The sequence below is a fragment of the Chiloscyllium plagiosum genome, unplaced genomic scaffold (genome assembly GCF_037043375.1).
Source record: "Chiloscyllium plagiosum isolate Xiang-an unplaced genomic scaffold, Cpla_swu_hap1 HiC_scaffold_8, whole genome shotgun sequence".
Classification (NCBI taxonomy): Eukaryota; Metazoa; Chordata; class Chondrichthyes; order Orectolobiformes; family Hemiscylliidae; genus Chiloscyllium; species Chiloscyllium plagiosum.
This window is the reverse complement of record NW_028270146.1, coordinates 74,153,018-74,171,420: the sequence shown is the minus strand read 5'-3', so window position 1 is coordinate 74,171,420 and position 18,403 is coordinate 74,153,018. Positions and strand designations below refer to the sequence as shown.

The following is an 18,403-nucleotide window of genomic DNA, read 5'->3' as shown; positions in this document are numbered from 1 at the left end:
CAGCGTCGGCCACATACCGAACAGCGCAGGTGCGGTATGTTCCCCCAATTCCGTCGCTCCGCAGAACACCTCGCGCGCAGGCAAAATGCATTACATTTCCCCCATACCGTCACTCCTGCGCAGGCGCAGCGCTGCGAAAGGAAGCCGAGAGGAGGAGGAGGGGGGAGAAAATGGACACTCCACGTTACCCTCGAAGTCCCTATCAAAATAAGCGGAGTCGCCTTGATTAGTGACATTCATGACCCACCCTCACTAACTTTTTACACGATGGCTTTGTTGGATTTTCGTTGTCCAGTACCGGACGATTGGAAATGGAGGGGAAGCAGGGGAGTAAAGACGCGCTGCCGCCATTTTGGTGAAGGATCGTCGATAATAAATAACAGCGGGATAAAACACCGAGACATTGAATCGGTGAGGCAAACAACAACAACACGAGGGTAAAGTTTATTTAAAAAAAAACCCGTATCTAGAATATTTGGAGAAAGTTAACCTCCACCCTCAAGGAAGGTCATAGGTCACCTCCGCCCTGTCACGTGGTTTTCCCAGCAGCTGATCCGTGAAAACCAACAATTTGTACGAATCGAGGGAGAAAAAAAAAGCTATTTGCAGGAGGAAGTAGCCCCACTAGGACTCAGTCACTGCCTGGCAACTTGCTGAAGGTCACGGGACATTCCTCGTCGGTTGTCAGGATTTTCACCTTTTCCTCGACTCCTGAAATAGCCAAAAATGTCAGGCAAAGAGAGGATTGAGATCTTTCCATCGCGGATGTGAGTATCAGATTTCGTTTTGATTACGGTTCTACCTGTCGTCGCAGGTTTGGAGTCTAGTGCTCTGACCTGAAAATTTTAAAGTTTAGCATTTGAAATTTTGGGTCAGGAGAAGGGCCGTTGTGATGAAACTGCGTTTAAGGGAGTCGACTCATTTCTTCCTGAATCATCCAGCTATTTCCAAATAAATGAACTATCACATTCGAAACTAAATAAAAGTTGCGAGTGTCTTTCGGCGATTATACCACAGACAGGTTAATGTATCGGTGCCCAATTTGGATATCAAATTCCAAAATTTCGCAATTCGTTATTAACAATTTATCATCAACATTGATATTTTGCAAAAGAAACTCATTCTCTTCATTGAAATTTTGTATTAAGCAACATGTGAGAACCAGCTTTTTAAAATCAAAAGCAGCCATTATACGTGGATCTCCACATGATTTGTGCAAAGTGCATGCCACCAACGTTTGTCGATACTATGCCTGATACTACCTAACAAAAACACCTTTGTTAGGTTATTTTCAAAATTGGAACAAATCAAGTCACTGGGTAAATTGACTAAAAAGAATAGCATAAAATTTACAAATAGATCATTAAAACCAAGGTTGCTTTTTTAAATGATGAATCTGCACCTGCAGGTTCTGCGGTTACATTGTGCCTCAGACTCTTGCATTGAAAATATTCAAGTTGATCTAGGAAACACAACAAAACCGATTTAAAATACTACAAATTAAAATGGCATTGGTGTTAAAAAATCACTTACAAAAATGCATGAACACCAGGTAGTTCTGAATTTTTAGTAAGTTCTATTGTATACAATGGTATGGGAAAACAAACATTTGTACTGCTGTGTTATGAAGACTTTGTAATGCCTATCTGACAACCCTACAATGGTTACAGTGGTTTAAGATGATTGATTCTGAGAAATCAATAGAGGATTTTGAGCGTCCTCTAGAACAGTTTTTTGTTAGACATAACTATATGCACCAAGACTTGTGAAATTGTGACATGGTAGAAATAAATATGAGCTCCTCTGCAGGTACAGAAAACTTTAATAAGTTAGTGTTGTCTGAATTTGGACTTCATCCACAGCACATTTTGTATCTGATTTGGAAAGGTTCACATGGATACATGCAGCACCCTCCCCATCCCCTTTTCCAAAATTATTTAACTGACAGGTTAGAATTTCAGAAATGTGAGAGAAGGGTTGTTCTGGCTAGTATTGTTCTGTAATGATCACCAAAAACTGAGATTATTTAATTTCCTTATGATGTGTAAATGATAGATTCATAGAACTTTCCAGTCCAGAATGAGGATATTAGGCCCATTGTGTCTGTTCCAGCTCCCAAAAGAGCTACCCAGTTACTCCTATTCTCCAGCTCTCTCTCCAAAGTCCTCTAAATTTCTCACTTCCAAATACATAGCCAGCTGTCTTTTGAAACTCCATGTGGAATCTGTCTTCATCACACTCTGAGAGTTTATTCCAAATCCAAACAACTCTGAGTAAAGACATTTCTCCCCCATCTCCCTCTGAACTATCTTGCTGACAATCTTGAAATTGTGAACCCAAGTTACTAACATCCCAATTAATGGAAACAGGATATCCTCCTTTATCCCTGTCAAAACTGTTTATAATTTTCAACCGCCTCTTAATCTTCTCTCTCCAAGGAGAATAAGCCCAATTTCTCTAATCTTTCTTTATTTGCAAATTCCCTCATTCCTGGCATCATTCTACTAAATATCCTTTGCAATCTCTCAAGGGCTTTAACATCCTTTCTTAAATAAGGTTTCCCAAACTAAACACACTACTCCAAATAGGAACTGGAGTAGGTCACTCAGTCCCTCAAGACTGCTTCATCTTTCAATAAGATCATGGTTGATCTGTGCCCTATCTCCATATCCCCGCTTTGGGCCCATGTGCCTTGAAACCTTGCTCAGTAAAAAATTGTCTATCTCAGATTTAACTTTAACAGTTATAGAGTCATAGAGATGTACAGGATGGAAACAGACCCTTCGGTCCGACTCATCCATGTCGACCAGATATCCCAACCCAATCTAGTTCCACCAGCCAGCACCCAGCCCATATCCCTCCAAACCCTTCCTATTCATATACCCATCCAGATGCCTCTTAAATGTTGCAATTGTACCAGCCTCCACCACACCCTCTGGCAACACATTCCATACACGCACCACCCTGTGTGAAAACGTTGCCCCGTAGGTCTCTTTTATATCTTTCCCCTCTCACCCTAAACCTATGCCCTCTAGTTCTGGATTCTCCAACCCGAGGGGAAAGACTTTGTCTATTTATCCTATCCATGCCCCTCATAATTTTGTAAACCTCTATCAGGTCACCCCTCAGCCTCCGACGCTCCAGGGAAAACAGTACCAGCCTGCCCTGGCAACATCCTTGTAAATCTTTTCTGAACCCTTTCAAGTTTCACAACATCTTTCTGATAGGAAGGAGACCAGAATTGCACGCAGTGTTCCAACAGTGGCCTAACCAATGTCCTGTACAGCTGCAACATGATCTCCCAACTCCTGTACTCCATATTCTGACCAATAAAGGAAAGCATACCAAACGCTGCGTTCACTATCCTATCTACCTGCGACTCCACTTTCAAGGAGCTATGAACTGCACTCCAAGGTCTCTTTGTTCAGCAGCACTCCCTAGGACCTTACCATTAAGTATATAAGTCCTGCTAAGATTTGCTTGAATTTGAGGAAGAAAGTTCCAAACCCCTCTACTCTTTGTGTGTAGAAGTGCTTTCTAACATCTCTTGAATGGCTGAGTCCAAATTCTCTTACTATGCACCCTGACTCTCGAACATTGAATTATTGAAAATATTTCAAAACCTCAATTCTAGAGAATGAGGGTCTAATTTGTCCAATCTTTTCTTGTAACTGAACCCCTGAAATCCACATTTCATCCTTATAAACCTGCATTGAACTCCCTCCAGGGCCATGAAAACCTTCCTAGGGTGTGGTGTCCTTGGTAGTCTAAGGTTTTGTATAACTGCAGGATAACATGTGCATTCTTATACTCCAGCCTTTTGGATATGAAGGCCAGCATTCCATCAGCCACCTTGACTACTTTCTGCACCTGCTCATGGCATTTTGAAGATCTTCAACAATAATTCTAAGCTGCTTCATGAGAATCTTTCATATTTAAAATCTAACTCCTTTTACTTGATGTCCTCTATGACCTTTTTCAATAGAAGAAAAATTTTAAAACAAATATTTTTGTATAAACAGTAGTGTATACACCGACACTGGGAACTGGTTTGGGGGAGTTTAATACATGAGAATCAGCTGAGCAAAGTTTTTCGTCGCTGAGTTTTCATGAAATCTTGACACAATGCAACTGGCTGTTCAACTCTTATATTTGTTGCAGTTTTAGAAAAAAATCAGTTTTGTCATGTTCGCATTTAAACAGTTCAAAATTCTTCCTCAGGTTCACTTTGAAAATAGTGCTATTGTAATGCATGTTTTGAAACTGAAAATGTTTTTCAGCCTGAAATATTTGGTTTGGAGGGAATAAAATCTTTTGTTCTATGTGTCGTTAAACTCTCTCATTTAACATTCTCGTGCTAATTTCAAATTTACAAGATATCCGAGTGAACGATGGATGTCAAGTATGTTTCTGTTGTGGGCTGGCCCCAAATATTTGACTTAATTGTAGTCAAAATAACTATTGTCCACGTTTGGTTCAGACTTTGAATTATCCATCCAGCTGTTTACAAAGAATTTTAAGCCCAACAGCTCGGTCGTTGTTATAACACCTGAGGCAGGTGGGACCTAAATGTGAGCGTCCTAGCTCCGAGATAGGGGCACTACACTATGCTGCAAGAGCCCACCATCTCTTTATCTAGCAAGCTAAAGCTGTTCATTGTTCCTCTTTTTAACCCTAAATGTTTCATGTGCATTTAAAAGAACAGCCCTTCCCCCAGTTTTAAAAATAGAAAGTGAAACACCTTTTCCTAACACATCAACATGAAAACTGGGGGCAAAAGCATCTGTCACTGGAAGCTTTCCTATGCATGCAAAGAAATGCACACTTGTAAAGGTGCCATTGAAAATGAGAATCTGATATGCTACCTTTGAGCTGAAAAATAAATTCATTTAATGTTAAGTCTAATTAAATAAGGCAGTCGGCAGAAGTAGAGAAAATGAGGTCTGCAGATGCTGGAGATCAGAGATGGAAATGTGTTGCTGGAGAAGCACAGCAGGTCAGGCAGCATCTAGGGAACAGGAGAATCGACGTTTCGGGCATCAGCCCTTCAGGAAGTCGGCAGAAGTAGTAAACCTAACTTTTTTTCCTTTGCGTTTGTTACAGGGCACAAACTATAATGAAGGCCCGTTTAAAAGGTGCTCAGACTGGTCGCAACCTACTAAAGAAAAAGTCTGATGCCCTTACCCTGCGTTTCAGACAAATCCTGAAAAAGATTATAGAGGTGAAATTTATTTTCAGAGCAATTATAATTTTAACTAAACCTTCCTATTTATTTTCCTTCTAGTTCACAAAACAAATTTAGCAATGTTAGTGCAGTTTTTAACGCTGCAGTCCTGATCATTCAGTATAGTTCTATTTAGCTTCCTATCTTTGTGTGAAGAAATTTCTCCTTACCATGACCTCTGGTTCTGGATTCCCGGCTCATCGGGAATATCCTTCCTGTGTGTGTTCTGCCTAATTCTGTTAGAATAGCTTTCTATGAGATTCCACTCATTCTTCTAAAGTCCAGTCAATATAGTCTTAACTGATCCAGTCTCTTGTACGTCAGTCCTGTCGTTCCCAAGAATCAGTCTGGTAAACCTTCATTGCTCTCCCTCCATAACTAGAATGTCTTTTGTCAGATAAGGAGACTAGAACTGCACATAATACTCCAGATGTGGTCTCATCAAGACACTGTGGAATTGCATCAAGACATCCTTGCTCCTGTGTTCCAATCCCTTTGTTATGAAGGTCAATGTAACATTTGCCTTCCTCACCATCTGTATGCATGCTTTCAGCAACTGGACCCAGATTTCCCAGTCTACGCCATGCATTATTGCATTTAGTTTCTTCATTTATATCATGGGATCCATGCACTGATCCCTGCAGTACCCCACTAGTCACTGGCTACCGCTTGGAAAAAGTTCTGTTTATTCCAGCGATGTTTCCTGTCTAACGGCCAGTTTATCCATGTCTTTACGCTGCCGCCCCTCGCCCCCCCCACCCCCCCATTCCAAGCACATTAACTTTACGTGACTGATGTGGAAAGGCTCTGGAAGTCCGGTAAAATTCCAATAGATTTGTCAAGCTTGACATTAGTGACATCCATAGGAACTGTTCCAAAATCTACAGAATTTTGAAAAGTGACTATCAAGTATCCACTATTTTTAGGGCCTGTTTAAGCACTCTGACTGCTTTTACCTGGGTGGCAAAAATGATGAATATATTAAAGCGATTGGCAGAAAATGAGGACATCCTCACAGACGGTTGGAGATAACAAATGTTATGATGTATCTGTAAATGAACTGGGCATTTCCTTTTTAATTAAACAAAAAAACCTTGTAGCAAAGATAAAATGATATAAAGGTTGCTGAGCCCTGTATTTCAGTAAAAGTTAGCAGTGCCACATCAAACATTTGCATTAATTTTCGGTTTTGCATCTCAGACTAAGACGCTGATGGGTGAAGTAATGAGAGAAGCAGCCTTTTCCTTAGCAGAAGCCAAATTCACTGCTGGAGACTTCAGGTGAGACTGCAATTGCCAAAGGTTTCTCTGCAGAGTGACCACTTAGTTTGTAACTAAGGCTTTGGGAAATTCATCTTTGTTATTGGTGTTTAGAGACAATAGTTTTGGTGACTTGGCTGATCTTTACTTGCTCCATGGGAGCAGTTATTTTATGAAAAATTGTTATACATTAAATTGGAATCTTAATAGATGTTGAATTTTTTCAATTGCTTATGATTACAGAGTCCATGTCATTTTTATTGACTTTACACAAGTGTGCTGAATTTAAAATATACTTAACCATAAAGGTTGCTCATTAGCTGTGCATAATTAAGCTATAATTTTCAGCATTAGTCCATTAACATACCTTTTGATCAAATACCATTAGGAATTCACTGCTTAAAATGTGAAGTATCAGATTGAAATCCGTTACCTTCAAGTTAAATAGATTAGAGTATTTGGGGCAGCACACTGGCTCAGGAGTGAGCGCTGCTGCCTCACAGCACCTGGGATCCAGATTTGGACCTAGAGTGACTCTGTGTGGAGTTTCTAGATTCTCCCCATGTCTGTGTGGTTTCTACCTGATGCTCCAGTTTTATCCCACATGCCAAGTAGATTATTCATGGTAAATCTGGGATTATGAGAGTAGAGTAGGGGACAATTTCTGAATGGGATGCTCTTCAGAGGGTTGCTGTGGACTTGATAGGGCAAATGGTCTCTTTCTGCACTGTAGGGATTCTAGGATTCTATGACTGAAATTTGTGAAATGCATTGTTGCTGTCTAAGCCTAACACTCCACTAGTCACAGTATAAATTTTAAAACTTTACCTAGCCATTGAAAATGGCTAAGTATATACTTGATGTATGTTTAAATTTAAAGTAAAAAGATCCATCAGCCAGGTTCCTCTAATAGCATTATTGATCTATTTTAAAACCAGATTTACTTGACAAGATGCAAATTGGATTAATTAAAGCATGAAAGCATAAATATTAAACCTTCTAAATAACCCCTGTGTATGCAAATCAATTAAAAGAAAAACTTTCTCATAGATTAATTTTGAAAAGAAAATCACTTTGGTCAAATGATGGTTAGTTCTTGAAGGAAGGAGGAGGGTAAGGTATGAAATGTTGAAGATCGCTTTTAGTCAGAGCCCTCGCGCGCACACAAATGAGGGTTACTGAATGCAGGCAGATCTCATTGGGACGTTAACAGATCAAGTTCATTTACGCAATGTAAAGAGGCTACTTCAATGTCTGTTATCACACTGGACCCTCAAAACGGTTTTCTCACAGGCAGAAGTTTGGTTTGGTAGCTTCTCTCAGTGAACTGTATCTCAACTGAACCATATTAAAAGCAAACTAACTTCTGGCAGTCATTAGCCCATGCATGTGATATCAAGTAAATAAGTCCACCAGTAAGCTTAAAGCATGTGATCTCCAAGAAGTGTCTTATGAAAATAAAGTCCTGATCCCTTTCAGTGGTCCTTTCATGATATTAATAAAAAAGTTCAAATATGTTGACAGGCTTTTCAAATGAATCACTGTTAGCAATCCTTCAAACATGAATCCTCAGTATTGATTATGAACCATCTTGCGCAGTGCACGTAGACTAATATTATGGCTGATATCTCTTTTTTTTTGTAGCACTACTGTGATTCAGAATGTGAACAAGGCACAGGTTAAGGTTCGAGCTAAAAGAGACAATGTAGCAGGTATGTTTTATGGGGTTTTTGATATCTTGTTCGCTTGTAATTTCTAATGTATTTTTGGAAGTCTATGCAAATTGAATGAGTGTGCTAACTAACTTTCGTTGTGCTGTATGTTTATAAGTTTGGCATCATGCAAGCAAAATCTGTAGAATTCTGTCCTTAGTTGTTCAAGTAATATTTTACTATTGCAAAATGAAACCATATGTTTGCATTCTACCTTTTCATCAAATAAAATTTGGAATAAATAGAAATTATTAAAGGTTGCAGATGTCTAGTTGTGAGCAGTTTTTCAGTCTGATTAATGTATTCTAAAAAAGATTTTTATTGGCACCATGTCCAATGTCTCACAAATAATACTAGAATGTAAAGGTTCTAACAGTCAGGAAAGTCTGAACAAGCTAGAGCTCTTCAGGGAAGGTTGACTGGCAGCATTTAGATAATAAGAGGCTAAATGTAGAGAACACTTTTCTACTTGTCAGTATGACCATAATTTGGAGTTATAAATACAAGATAGCCATAACAAAAAATTGGAGCAAAACTCTTTTACAAAAAGAACGATGTGTCAAACATTACGAAATACGGTATTGGATGGGAACTTAAAATGCATTTGTGTTATTTGCGTCAAGGGCTAGTTATGAGGTGGGGGGGGGGGGGGGGAAGATTCCTTGATGAAGTGGGGTGGGAAGATGATTATGTGGAAAACAAAATCTGGCATAGACCATTTTGGGGTAATTGACCCATTTCGCTGCAGTCTTGAGGCAATACCTCACTGCTTCATTATTTATCGAGAATGCTCTTTTTGAGTTTGACAAGTGTCCTGCACCAGGATCTGCCTGCCTTTGCAACAAAAACAGAAACAGCATATTGACAGACAGGTTATCAGCACAAACCCGCTTGGTTATACTCTTCACCAGTGACTCTGCCATCAGATGGTGGTTCCTGTTCTGCCAACGTAACAGAGAGGAAGTAATGCAATTTGAGTTATTCTGTCATGTTTCCAGTTGCAACATCACAGATTTGCATTGGTCAAATCCTAAGAGTAGGTGGTCAGCTTGTTCACATTGTGTGACGTCCATGCTTTGAGTGGGGTTGGGGAGAGGAAATAAAAGGGAAAATTGTGTTTTTAAAAATGTAAGCATTTGTACTTTTGAAGTGTGAAATATATTTGCTGTTGGTGCATAATGTGCATTAGTGCATAAATGTTGATCTCTCTCATCAGGTGTTGTACTACCGGTGTTTGAGCATTACCAGGAAGGAGGAGACAGTGAGTAAAAGTAGACATGCACATTACCAAGAGGGTGGATACTATTCAGAATCCAGCTGATGGTACTATTGGTCAAGTCTTTTCCCAGAATAAAAGATAGCTATATAACGTAGACCACCGAAACAGAACTCTTCGGTCCAACTCATTTATTCCAACCAGACATCCCAATCTGACCTAGTCCATTTGGCCCATAAACCTCTCAACCCTTCTTATTCGTATACCCAGGAATTATTTTATTTTCATTTTAAATTTATTCCTTAACTCTTTTTATTGGTCAGCTTGAGAGTGAGGGCTTCTATTCAAAGAAGGTTTGTTGTAGATATTAATTGCATTGCCTTGTTCATCTGTGTTCAATTCTTAATAATTTATTTATTTTTGTTTAATCTGTAAACTTAGTGTCCAAGATTTGTTACTTGTGAAGTCTGGTTCGGAACAATTGAGACATTTTGAAAGTCATTGAATGTTTTGCAAATCCAGTGATAGTGAGGCTGATTAGGTATGGTTTGCTATATCTGTGTCATAACATGGTACAACTTCTTTTAATGGAAGAGCAAGAAAATGTCTGAAACAGAACATACAGTACGCGAGAAAACAAGACCGTGGAATTAGTTTTGGATTACTCTGGCAAAGACCAACACAGATACGATAAACTGAATTAACTCGTCTGTGCTGTAACTGTATAGCAGTCCTTAACTTCCTCACTACTATCCATTTTACGTTCAAAATCGGTCATTAACACTCTCTCCAACAAAGAAATCCTGAAAGTTTTGTCCTTGTGAATTGCCACCCATTTCCAATATCCCTCATGTTATTGGCTCTTAAGCTCTCAGTCAACTTTCTGCAGCTTCCTGTAAACACCTTTCGAATAGATTCTTTTGCTACATCGCAAAACTGAAATGGTCTTAAGCAAAATTTTTAAAAAATTTGGACCCAATTTCCCTTAACTCATTTGGTCATAATACTTGCTAATCCATGACATAGTTCCTTTATGTACGAGTGCAGAGTAGATACCTTCAAATTCTCTTCCGTCCTTGATGTGTTGAGAATGTTATTGTTACAGCTCTGATTGCTACTCCACTCCATCACTTGTCACAATTTCTTTACTCACTACCTCATTAATTTCTTTCTTTTATGTATGTTGTGCTAGTTTCTGAATAACCTGATTCATCTTTGATGTGGTACATATTGACGTTATGTATTTTGTATCCTGTAGGAGTTTAGCAAAGCTTAGATGTGAAAATCAGTAGGATCAGGAAAATATATACAAAGGCTAACAAAATTGGAGAATTTGCAGGAAAAACAGACAAAGGGAGGGACAGACTTGTGGAAAGCATAACTATTAGAAACATTGAAAGCAAGTTACAAAACCACTGTAAATGGAAAGAGGAAAAACAATGTTGGGAAAGAAGGGTTAGTAAAGAAAATCAAAATCTTGCCTTCCTGATTAATGTCAAGGAAACTATATTTTATTTGGCACACTACAAGCTTTAAATGTTATAAAACATTCCTCTGATTTTATGTGAATATTACAAGAGGTGCACTAATTAACCATTAAAAAGCTGGTACAGTGCTTCAAGTAACTAATCTGATGTGATCCTCTGAGGTTTTTATTTTAACTTGCTGTTTATTAGGTTATGAGTTGACTGGCCTGGCCAGAGGAGGAGAACAACTGGCTAAACTTAAGAGAAATTATGCAAAAGCAGTGGAGCTTCTGGTTGAACTGGCATCACTGCAGGTAAGCGATAGAGAAAAATGATTGATTGTGCTGTGATTCTGTCGGAGAAAATAGATTTTATGCTATTTAACAATAATATAAATTATTAAATAATCAGAAATGCACATCATTAACTATCTTGGAAAGCTTCAGAAAAATGCCATAATCTATGATGAAAAATGTGGCTGTTATGACCCTGACATGAAGGTATTTTTAAAACAAGTGAATGGAAAAATATTGAGAAATTTTCAATAACTATTACATGAAACCTTGGATAATTTCAGACCTCTTTTGTGACACTGGATGAAGCTATTAAAATTACCAATAGACGTGTAAATGCGATTGAACATGGTAAGTTATGTACTTTTGCTACTGCTTTGTATTTTAAGTGTAGTGGAACATCAGAAAGGGAGGAGGCCATTTAGCCCCTCAAGCAGTTCTACCACTATTTATTGAGATCCTGGCTGATCTGAAACCCAATGACCTTTCTCTTTTTAACAAAAATTAAAAAAAATTATTTAAACAAAAATCACATTTAAAATAAGGGAGCTCTAAATTCCTTCAACCGTTTTTATATAGAAATGTTTTCATCTTGATTCTTAGAAGGTCTGGCTTTAATGTTTAGACTCCACTACCTCATCCCCAGACACCCCCATTGAACAGAAGCTGTTTCTCAGTTCCCCTTAGTATCTATAACTTCAATCAAATCACTTTTTGACTTGTTATATTCAAAAGGATGTAACACTGTTTGTGTTACTCTTTCATGTAATTTAATCCTCGGAGTCCTGGTATCATTCTGGTAAATCTATGTTGCAGTTACTCCATCGGCGCAAGATCTGCTCACTAGGATGTGACCTCTTGCTTGCCTAGCTTGAAATCCACCAGCCACAGATTATGTAATTTCACCCTCCAAACTTTCATGGCTGTTTATAAAGTACTATTGAGCTCCCAAATGTCCAGTGGGCTTTTGGAAGCTTCACTTCTGTGAATAGCGTTAGACTTAACTCTGATATCCCAGGTCAAATTGTTGGCTGATGTTGTCCATCATTAACCTTAGATAGTTAGACAACTTTCCAATACCTCACCTATGTGTATAGGTATTGCACATGATTGTGAAGCAGAGCGGAAGGCAGGGGAGAAGCTCTGAATATTTGATCTTGGTGTTCTTTTTTGGTGAATTTGTGGAGAAGCTTCGGAAAAGTGTTGATGGAAACTAGATGCAGTAATTTACTAAGGAATTCGGAGTTCCAACATTGGAGCTTAGAAATAAAATAAAAGTTGATCACTTTGCCGGGATTATACCCACCCCAACAGTTTGAGGAAGGTAGAGGAGCAGACATTTGCAAACCAGTGGAGTGAGCGAGGATTAAGGTTATACTAGTAGGGGATTTGCTGCCTTTAACTGGGATCACTTTAGTGTGACAAGACCAATTTCGATATCATTAGGCAGGATGTGGCAAGCGCACAGCGACAGCTAATTACTGGTAAGTCTGCATTTGGAATGCGGGAATCTTTCATAAACAGCATATGAGAGTGTGTTTCTTTTGAGTGAAGTGCAGCGAGTCCAGGGATTCCTTGATGTTGGATGTGAGCTTGACAAAAGCAAAGAATGAAGCATTAAAAATAGGAGTGATGAGAGCGTAGAGGGTATTTAAAAAAATAAGTTAGGAGGTGAAAGAATCCGATCTTTGGCAGGTAGGATTAAGGAAAACCCATCTTCATATAATCCCTCCAGGGTGGAAACAGGCCCTTCAGCCCAACAAGTCCACACCGACCCTCCGAAGAGTAACCCACCCTGACCCATTCCCCTACATTTAACCCCTGACTAATGCAGAGCACTGGCAGATGGCATTTCATTCTGATAAGGGTGTTGTGAATCTTGAAAGGTTTCAGGAAAAGGTTACAAGGATGTTGCCAGGGTTGGAGGATTTGAGCTATACGTAGAGGTAGAATAGGCTGGAGCGTTGGAGGCTGAGGGGTGATCTTATAGAGGTTTATAAAATCATGAGGGGCATGGGTAGGGTAAACAAACAAGGTCTTTTCCCTGAGATGGGGAGTCCAGAACCAGAGGGTATAGGTTTAGGGAACTAAATGGCAACTTTTTCAAGCAGAGGGTGGTACATGTATGGAATGAACTGCCAGAGGAAGTGGTGGAGGCTAGTAGAATTTAAAAGGCATCTGGAGGGTAAATGAATAGGAATGATTTAGAGGGATATGAGCCAAGTGCTGACAAGTGGGAGTAGATTGGTTCGGATATTTGGTCAGCATGGAAAAGTTGGACTGAATGGTCTGTTTCCATGTTGTACATCACTCTGAGTCAGAGTGTGAGGTGATGCATTTTGGGAGGTCTAATTAAGGAAGGATATACCCCATGAATGTTAGGTTCCTATAGAGTACTGAAAAGCGAGACACTTGGCATACTAGTCCATGGACCCCGAAGGTGTCTGCACAGGTAGATTGTGTGGTGACGAAGACACATTGGATGCTTGTCTTCATTAGCCAGGATGCAGGTGCGGGGAAATCTTAATGCAACTTTATTCTTGGTCACAGATGGACCATTCTATTGGAAAGACATGATTGCACTAGACAGGGTACAGTGGAATTCACCAAGCTATTGCCTAGGATGGTATGCCTGAGTTATGAGGATAGACTGGATAGATAGAGCTGGAGTTGTTTTTCATGGAGCAGAGGAGGCTGAGAGGAGATCTGATTAAAATGTATAAAATCGAGAGGCGTAGAGAGTGTGAGAATCTTTTTCCTATGGCCAATGTGTCTAAGACAAGAGGACATAAGTTTTAAAGTGAGCTGTAAGTGGTTTAGAGGGGATCTGAGGAAACTAATTTCTACCATCTGAGGATGGTAGAAATATAGAACATGCCAGAGAGGTGATGGAGGCAGGTACTTTCACAACATGCAAGAAGCATCTGGGAAAGCACTGAATGCCAAAGCATAGTAGACAATGGACAAAGTTAAATGGGATTAGTATCATTTGGTGTCTGGTCAGCATAGACGTGGCGGGCTGGAGGGCCAGTGACTCTAATAGGTAACAAGTATTCTGGATCTGTAGTGTTTGTGTATGCACACTGGTTACCTGCAAAATTGTTAAAAACATCTCTGATTTCCACACCCACTTTCTACCTCCGTTCAAAGAGCTATTTTGTATATTCGTCAATGAATCATTGAAAGCATTTCCCTGGCAAATTCTTACCCTTTCCTGAAGGTAAGACTAATACCAATAACCACCTACTTTTTCATGTTCTTATTGCTTCATTAGCTTCAAATGTTTATCCATTTTTCTGGTAGAAGTTGCAGTCTTCTCCTCTTGGATCACTTCTGGTGAATCATCGCATCCTTCAGCAATTCTCTTAATGAATTTTATTCTGATCTCGTTTTCCATTCTGAGAATTTTTTTAACTGGTGACAGTTAATTATTGATTTACCAACTAGAAAAACTAATCTGATCAAAATTATGTATTACACTTGAGTCTCATTATATCAATACAGAAACCGATTTCCATAGGACTGTGGGCAAAGTGTGGTTTAGAAATGGCTGTTTCTCGTAGAATCAAATCACCAATTTGGTCTTGAACCTCTACTTTGTACATTTTTTTTTAATGATGCAAAGTAGAAGGTAGATAGTATTATGTATGCTAAATTGTGCGATAAAATCAGACCCTTAGAATTAGGTTGGGGAAGTAAATACAAGATTTTCAAATAGCTTGAAGTGTACTTTAAGTATGCAGTTACCTGTGCACACCAGTTTGTTTACATGCCATCTTTAACATAATAAAATATGTAAAAGTCTAGTCTTAGTGTAACACAAAATGGGTGGAAGTTAAGATGCTCAGAAAAGAGATGTTAATAAAAACTGCTGATACTATTAAGTCAGAAAAAAAAAGTTGCTGGAAAAGCTCAGCAGGTCTGGCAGCATCTGTGAAGAGAAATCAGAGTTAACATTTTGAGTCCAGTGACACGTGCTCAGAACTGGTTTTCCAGCATCTTCTGTTGTTGAGGGAGATGTTCCTGTCTGTTTAATCGCATTAATAATATTTTTATTTAAGACAACCAGCTAGTGATTATTAATAATCTGAACATGTATAAATCTGAGCTGTTCAAGTGAAGTGGTAGTGTCCTTGAGCCAGCTGGTCTGGGTTCAAGTCCCACCTGTTTGAGAGCTGTGTAATAACACCTCTGATCAGACTGATTAGAGAATATCCAAATAAATAGGGAGCAGTTATGATACTAAATATGGGACGAGAGAGGCAAGACTGAGGAAATCAATTAATTCTCTCCACAAAATATAAGGTATATGAGGGTAATATTCAATTTTGCCATCTGTCTTAGATTCTTTTGCACAAGACTGGAGTGATTATTTACTGCTCGTTAAAGAATCGAGCACCTACATTGAGAGATCATAAACAGACATTTGCGTTTCACCTAAGGAAATACTTGACCAATGGACTGAGCTATTATTCAGTATACGTTGTTCATGGCTAACTACTCAAGCATTTCCGTCCATAATAAAACAAAATTGCAACTTTCATTTAACTTTTGGATGTGGAAAACATATATTGCTTTTATGAACAACTTTTACTTTTACAATGGGGAGAAAAGTAGAGAAAGTTGCAGTCCACAGAATTTCAGGGTAAATTTACAAATTCAGGATTAGAATGGATTGGTCATGATGCAGTCACTATGATTTTATTTATTATAAAGTTACCTGCTCAGCAACCGCTAACTATTCTCCCATTTTACTTAAGTGATAATTCCTCGGATTGAGCGCACATTATCTTATATCATAACTGAGTTGGATGAGCGAGAAAGAGAAGAATTTTATAGGTAAGTGTTCGGAGCTTTTTTAAAAAATGTATTTAAGAACTGTCTTGTCAACTCTTTTTTTTTAAACATTAAAATTTATTTTACTGTCAATTATAGCCTCTTGAATACAGTTCTCCACAATACATATGCTCGCATGTATTGTTCTATAAATGCAGTGAGTGTTCAAAGCTGTTCACTTTGACTGTTATCAATACTGAAGGGAAAATCGAAACACTGATCATTTGGTACACATTGAATGAGAATGTGGTATTTTCTCTTCGGTCCAGTGATTCATTCCACCTCAAGTTTTCAGTGGCAGATTGTTGTGGAGGATTCTTTCTTTGCAAGAATATCTAGCATATGTCACAAATTACTGTTGATCCTTGCTTAATCTGGCAAATTGAACAATGGTGTATGTTTAAGTAATTCACAATTTCTTCACATTTACAGATTGAAAAAGATTCAGGAAAAGAAAAAGCAGTTAAAGGAGAAGAGAGAGAAAGAACAGCAAGGTCAGAGAATAAAATCTACTAATGCACCAGCCAACCTACTTGAAGAAGAAAAGGACGAGGACCTGCTGTTTGATTGATATCACTGAGTGGCTTTGGTTGCCTCCAATTAAAAGTAGCAAGCATTTTAAGCTTGACTCTTAACACTTGTGATGTATATTTGTCGTATTTAACTCACGGTTTTTGACCAGCCCACGCAGTTGTGATTGTCAAGTGAATGTTGTTTCATATAAGTTCACAGGTTTTTACTTCTACATTTAAATAAGACATGATCACATTTTGCTGTCAGTGCCTGTATGGTCATGAGTTATTAAATCACCCAGATTATTAATTGTGTTAGGAATTGCTCAGAGCCAATAAAATACATTCCATTGCACATTTTTGAGCCTATATTAGATGGATCTTCAAAGTTGATTGAATTGTTTGGAAAATCATTTCTCCAATTTCTAATGTTTGAATTCCCATTTATTGAGTGATAAACGTTAACTACAGTTGTGATGCTATGCCGCTTGCAATTGAATGAAATTAAGTGAAATGATTATACTATTCAGTATTGTATACAGTGACATTTTTTGTGAAACTTAATATTCCATGAACCTGTTGTCAATTTAAGTCTGTGCTTTCTTCCTAAAACGGAATTAATTTGCCTGTTGTTTGGGAAAGAAGAATATGGATAAACTTGATATTTATTTTGACAAACCACATCATATTCTGCAGCTTATAGTTTGCTGAAAACAGTCAAAGCCTTGTGTAGCCCAGATGTGGCAATTTTTCCTTGTCTATTGCTTAATCTGCATATTTCCCAGAGTATTTTCTGAACCAGAAGATCTACCTGATCTTTGGCTCGTTATCAAATAGTTATAGTGCCCATTTTTTCCTTTGCTGAGGCCAATACTAGTTTTCTTCCAGATGTCTTAGAATTGCCCCAAACCTAACTATAAAAGTAGTCGGTAATGATAATAACTTTTGTTTATTTCTGTGATCAGAGGTAAAAAATGTTCACTTGGCACTATTATAAAATTGAAGACAATCCAATAGATTGCCATCTTAGGCTTGGAAAAGGAAAGCTGCACAACCTGTTTGGATGTTAATGATTGCTTGTCACCTTTTTGGCTGCTGTAGATATGTAATCTTGCACAGTTGAGACTTGAGGCTTAACTATGGCTTTGACTAATTTTGTTGAAGTAAATGTACTTTGTGCTGTATTCTTACTGTGACTGAGTTTTCATTGGATAATAGACCCTAATATATTTGAACTTTCTTGAGGTGAAAAGCGAAATAGTCTTAGCAAAATACAACATTTGGAACTTGGTTTGTTTATAGACAGTCTTTGAACATAATGGTGATTTGCTGGCTGATGTGAAATGTAAACTAAAGTATTTACTTTGAGAAATTAAAAAAACAACTGCATTTTTGAAACAATACGACAGGTCACAGATAGTAAATAGACAGAACTAAAGACTCTACATGAATGCACATAACATTTGAATACTATCAAATTTGTCATGATCTGAGACCTAGACTATAACAAAGACTAAGAACTGAATAGTTCACGGTACATTACATGAAGGGTAGGAAGATAGGAAAAGATGGAATTGTAGGTCTGTTAATTAAGATGACTTTTTGCAATACAGAGAAGACCTTAGTTTTGTACATTAAGATGTTGGGCTGAATTTACCTTGCCCTGAATGATGTGGACAATGATAAAACAGTTGGAAAAATATGGCAAGATTAGAAAAATTAGATTCTTGATGTTGAGCAAAACAAAAGTCTGATCTTGCAGCCAGGAGCTGATTAGGGAGACCAGATTCTTATTAGTGTGCGGTGAGAGGCCTATTTATATCTCATTATTACTTTTTGTGCTCATTTATATGCAGTTTGTTATGCTCCCACATTGTGGAGAGAA

At 38.3% G+C, this 18,403-nt stretch overlaps 1 protein-coding gene across 1 annotated transcript; it reads left to right on the top strand.

The window, feature by feature from the left end:
• The first annotated feature begins 201 nt into the window (after nucleotides 1–201).
• Nucleotides 202–17,702, top strand: atp6v1d (ATPase H+ transporting V1 subunit D). Its single transcript, XM_043697934.2, has 9 exons — nucleotides 202–767; nucleotides 5,104–5,221; nucleotides 6,425–6,504; nucleotides 8,128–8,195; nucleotides 9,412–9,456; nucleotides 11,088–11,191; nucleotides 11,455–11,521; nucleotides 15,931–16,009; nucleotides 16,439–17,702. Exons 1-9 carry the CDS (start codon nucleotides 727–729, stop codon nucleotides 16,575–16,577), a joined length of 741 nt encoding a protein of 246 aa, XP_043553869.1. The 5' UTR covers nucleotides 202–726; the 3' UTR covers nucleotides 16,578–17,702.
• The last annotated feature ends 701 nt before the right edge of the window (nucleotides 17,703–18,403 follow it).

Coding starts and splice junctions, on each gene's coding strand:
- atp6v1d (XM_043697934.2), top strand. CDS start 727: ATGTCAGGCAAAGAGAGGATTGAGATCTTTCCATCGCGGAT. Junction 8,196..9,411: donor TAAAAGAGACAATGTAGCAG/GTATGTTTTATG, acceptor CTCTCTCATCAG/GTGTTGTACTACCGGTGTTT. Junction 11,522..15,930: donor TGTAAATGCGATTGAACATG/GTAAGTTATGTA, acceptor ATTTTACTTAAG/TGATAATTCCTCGGATTGAG.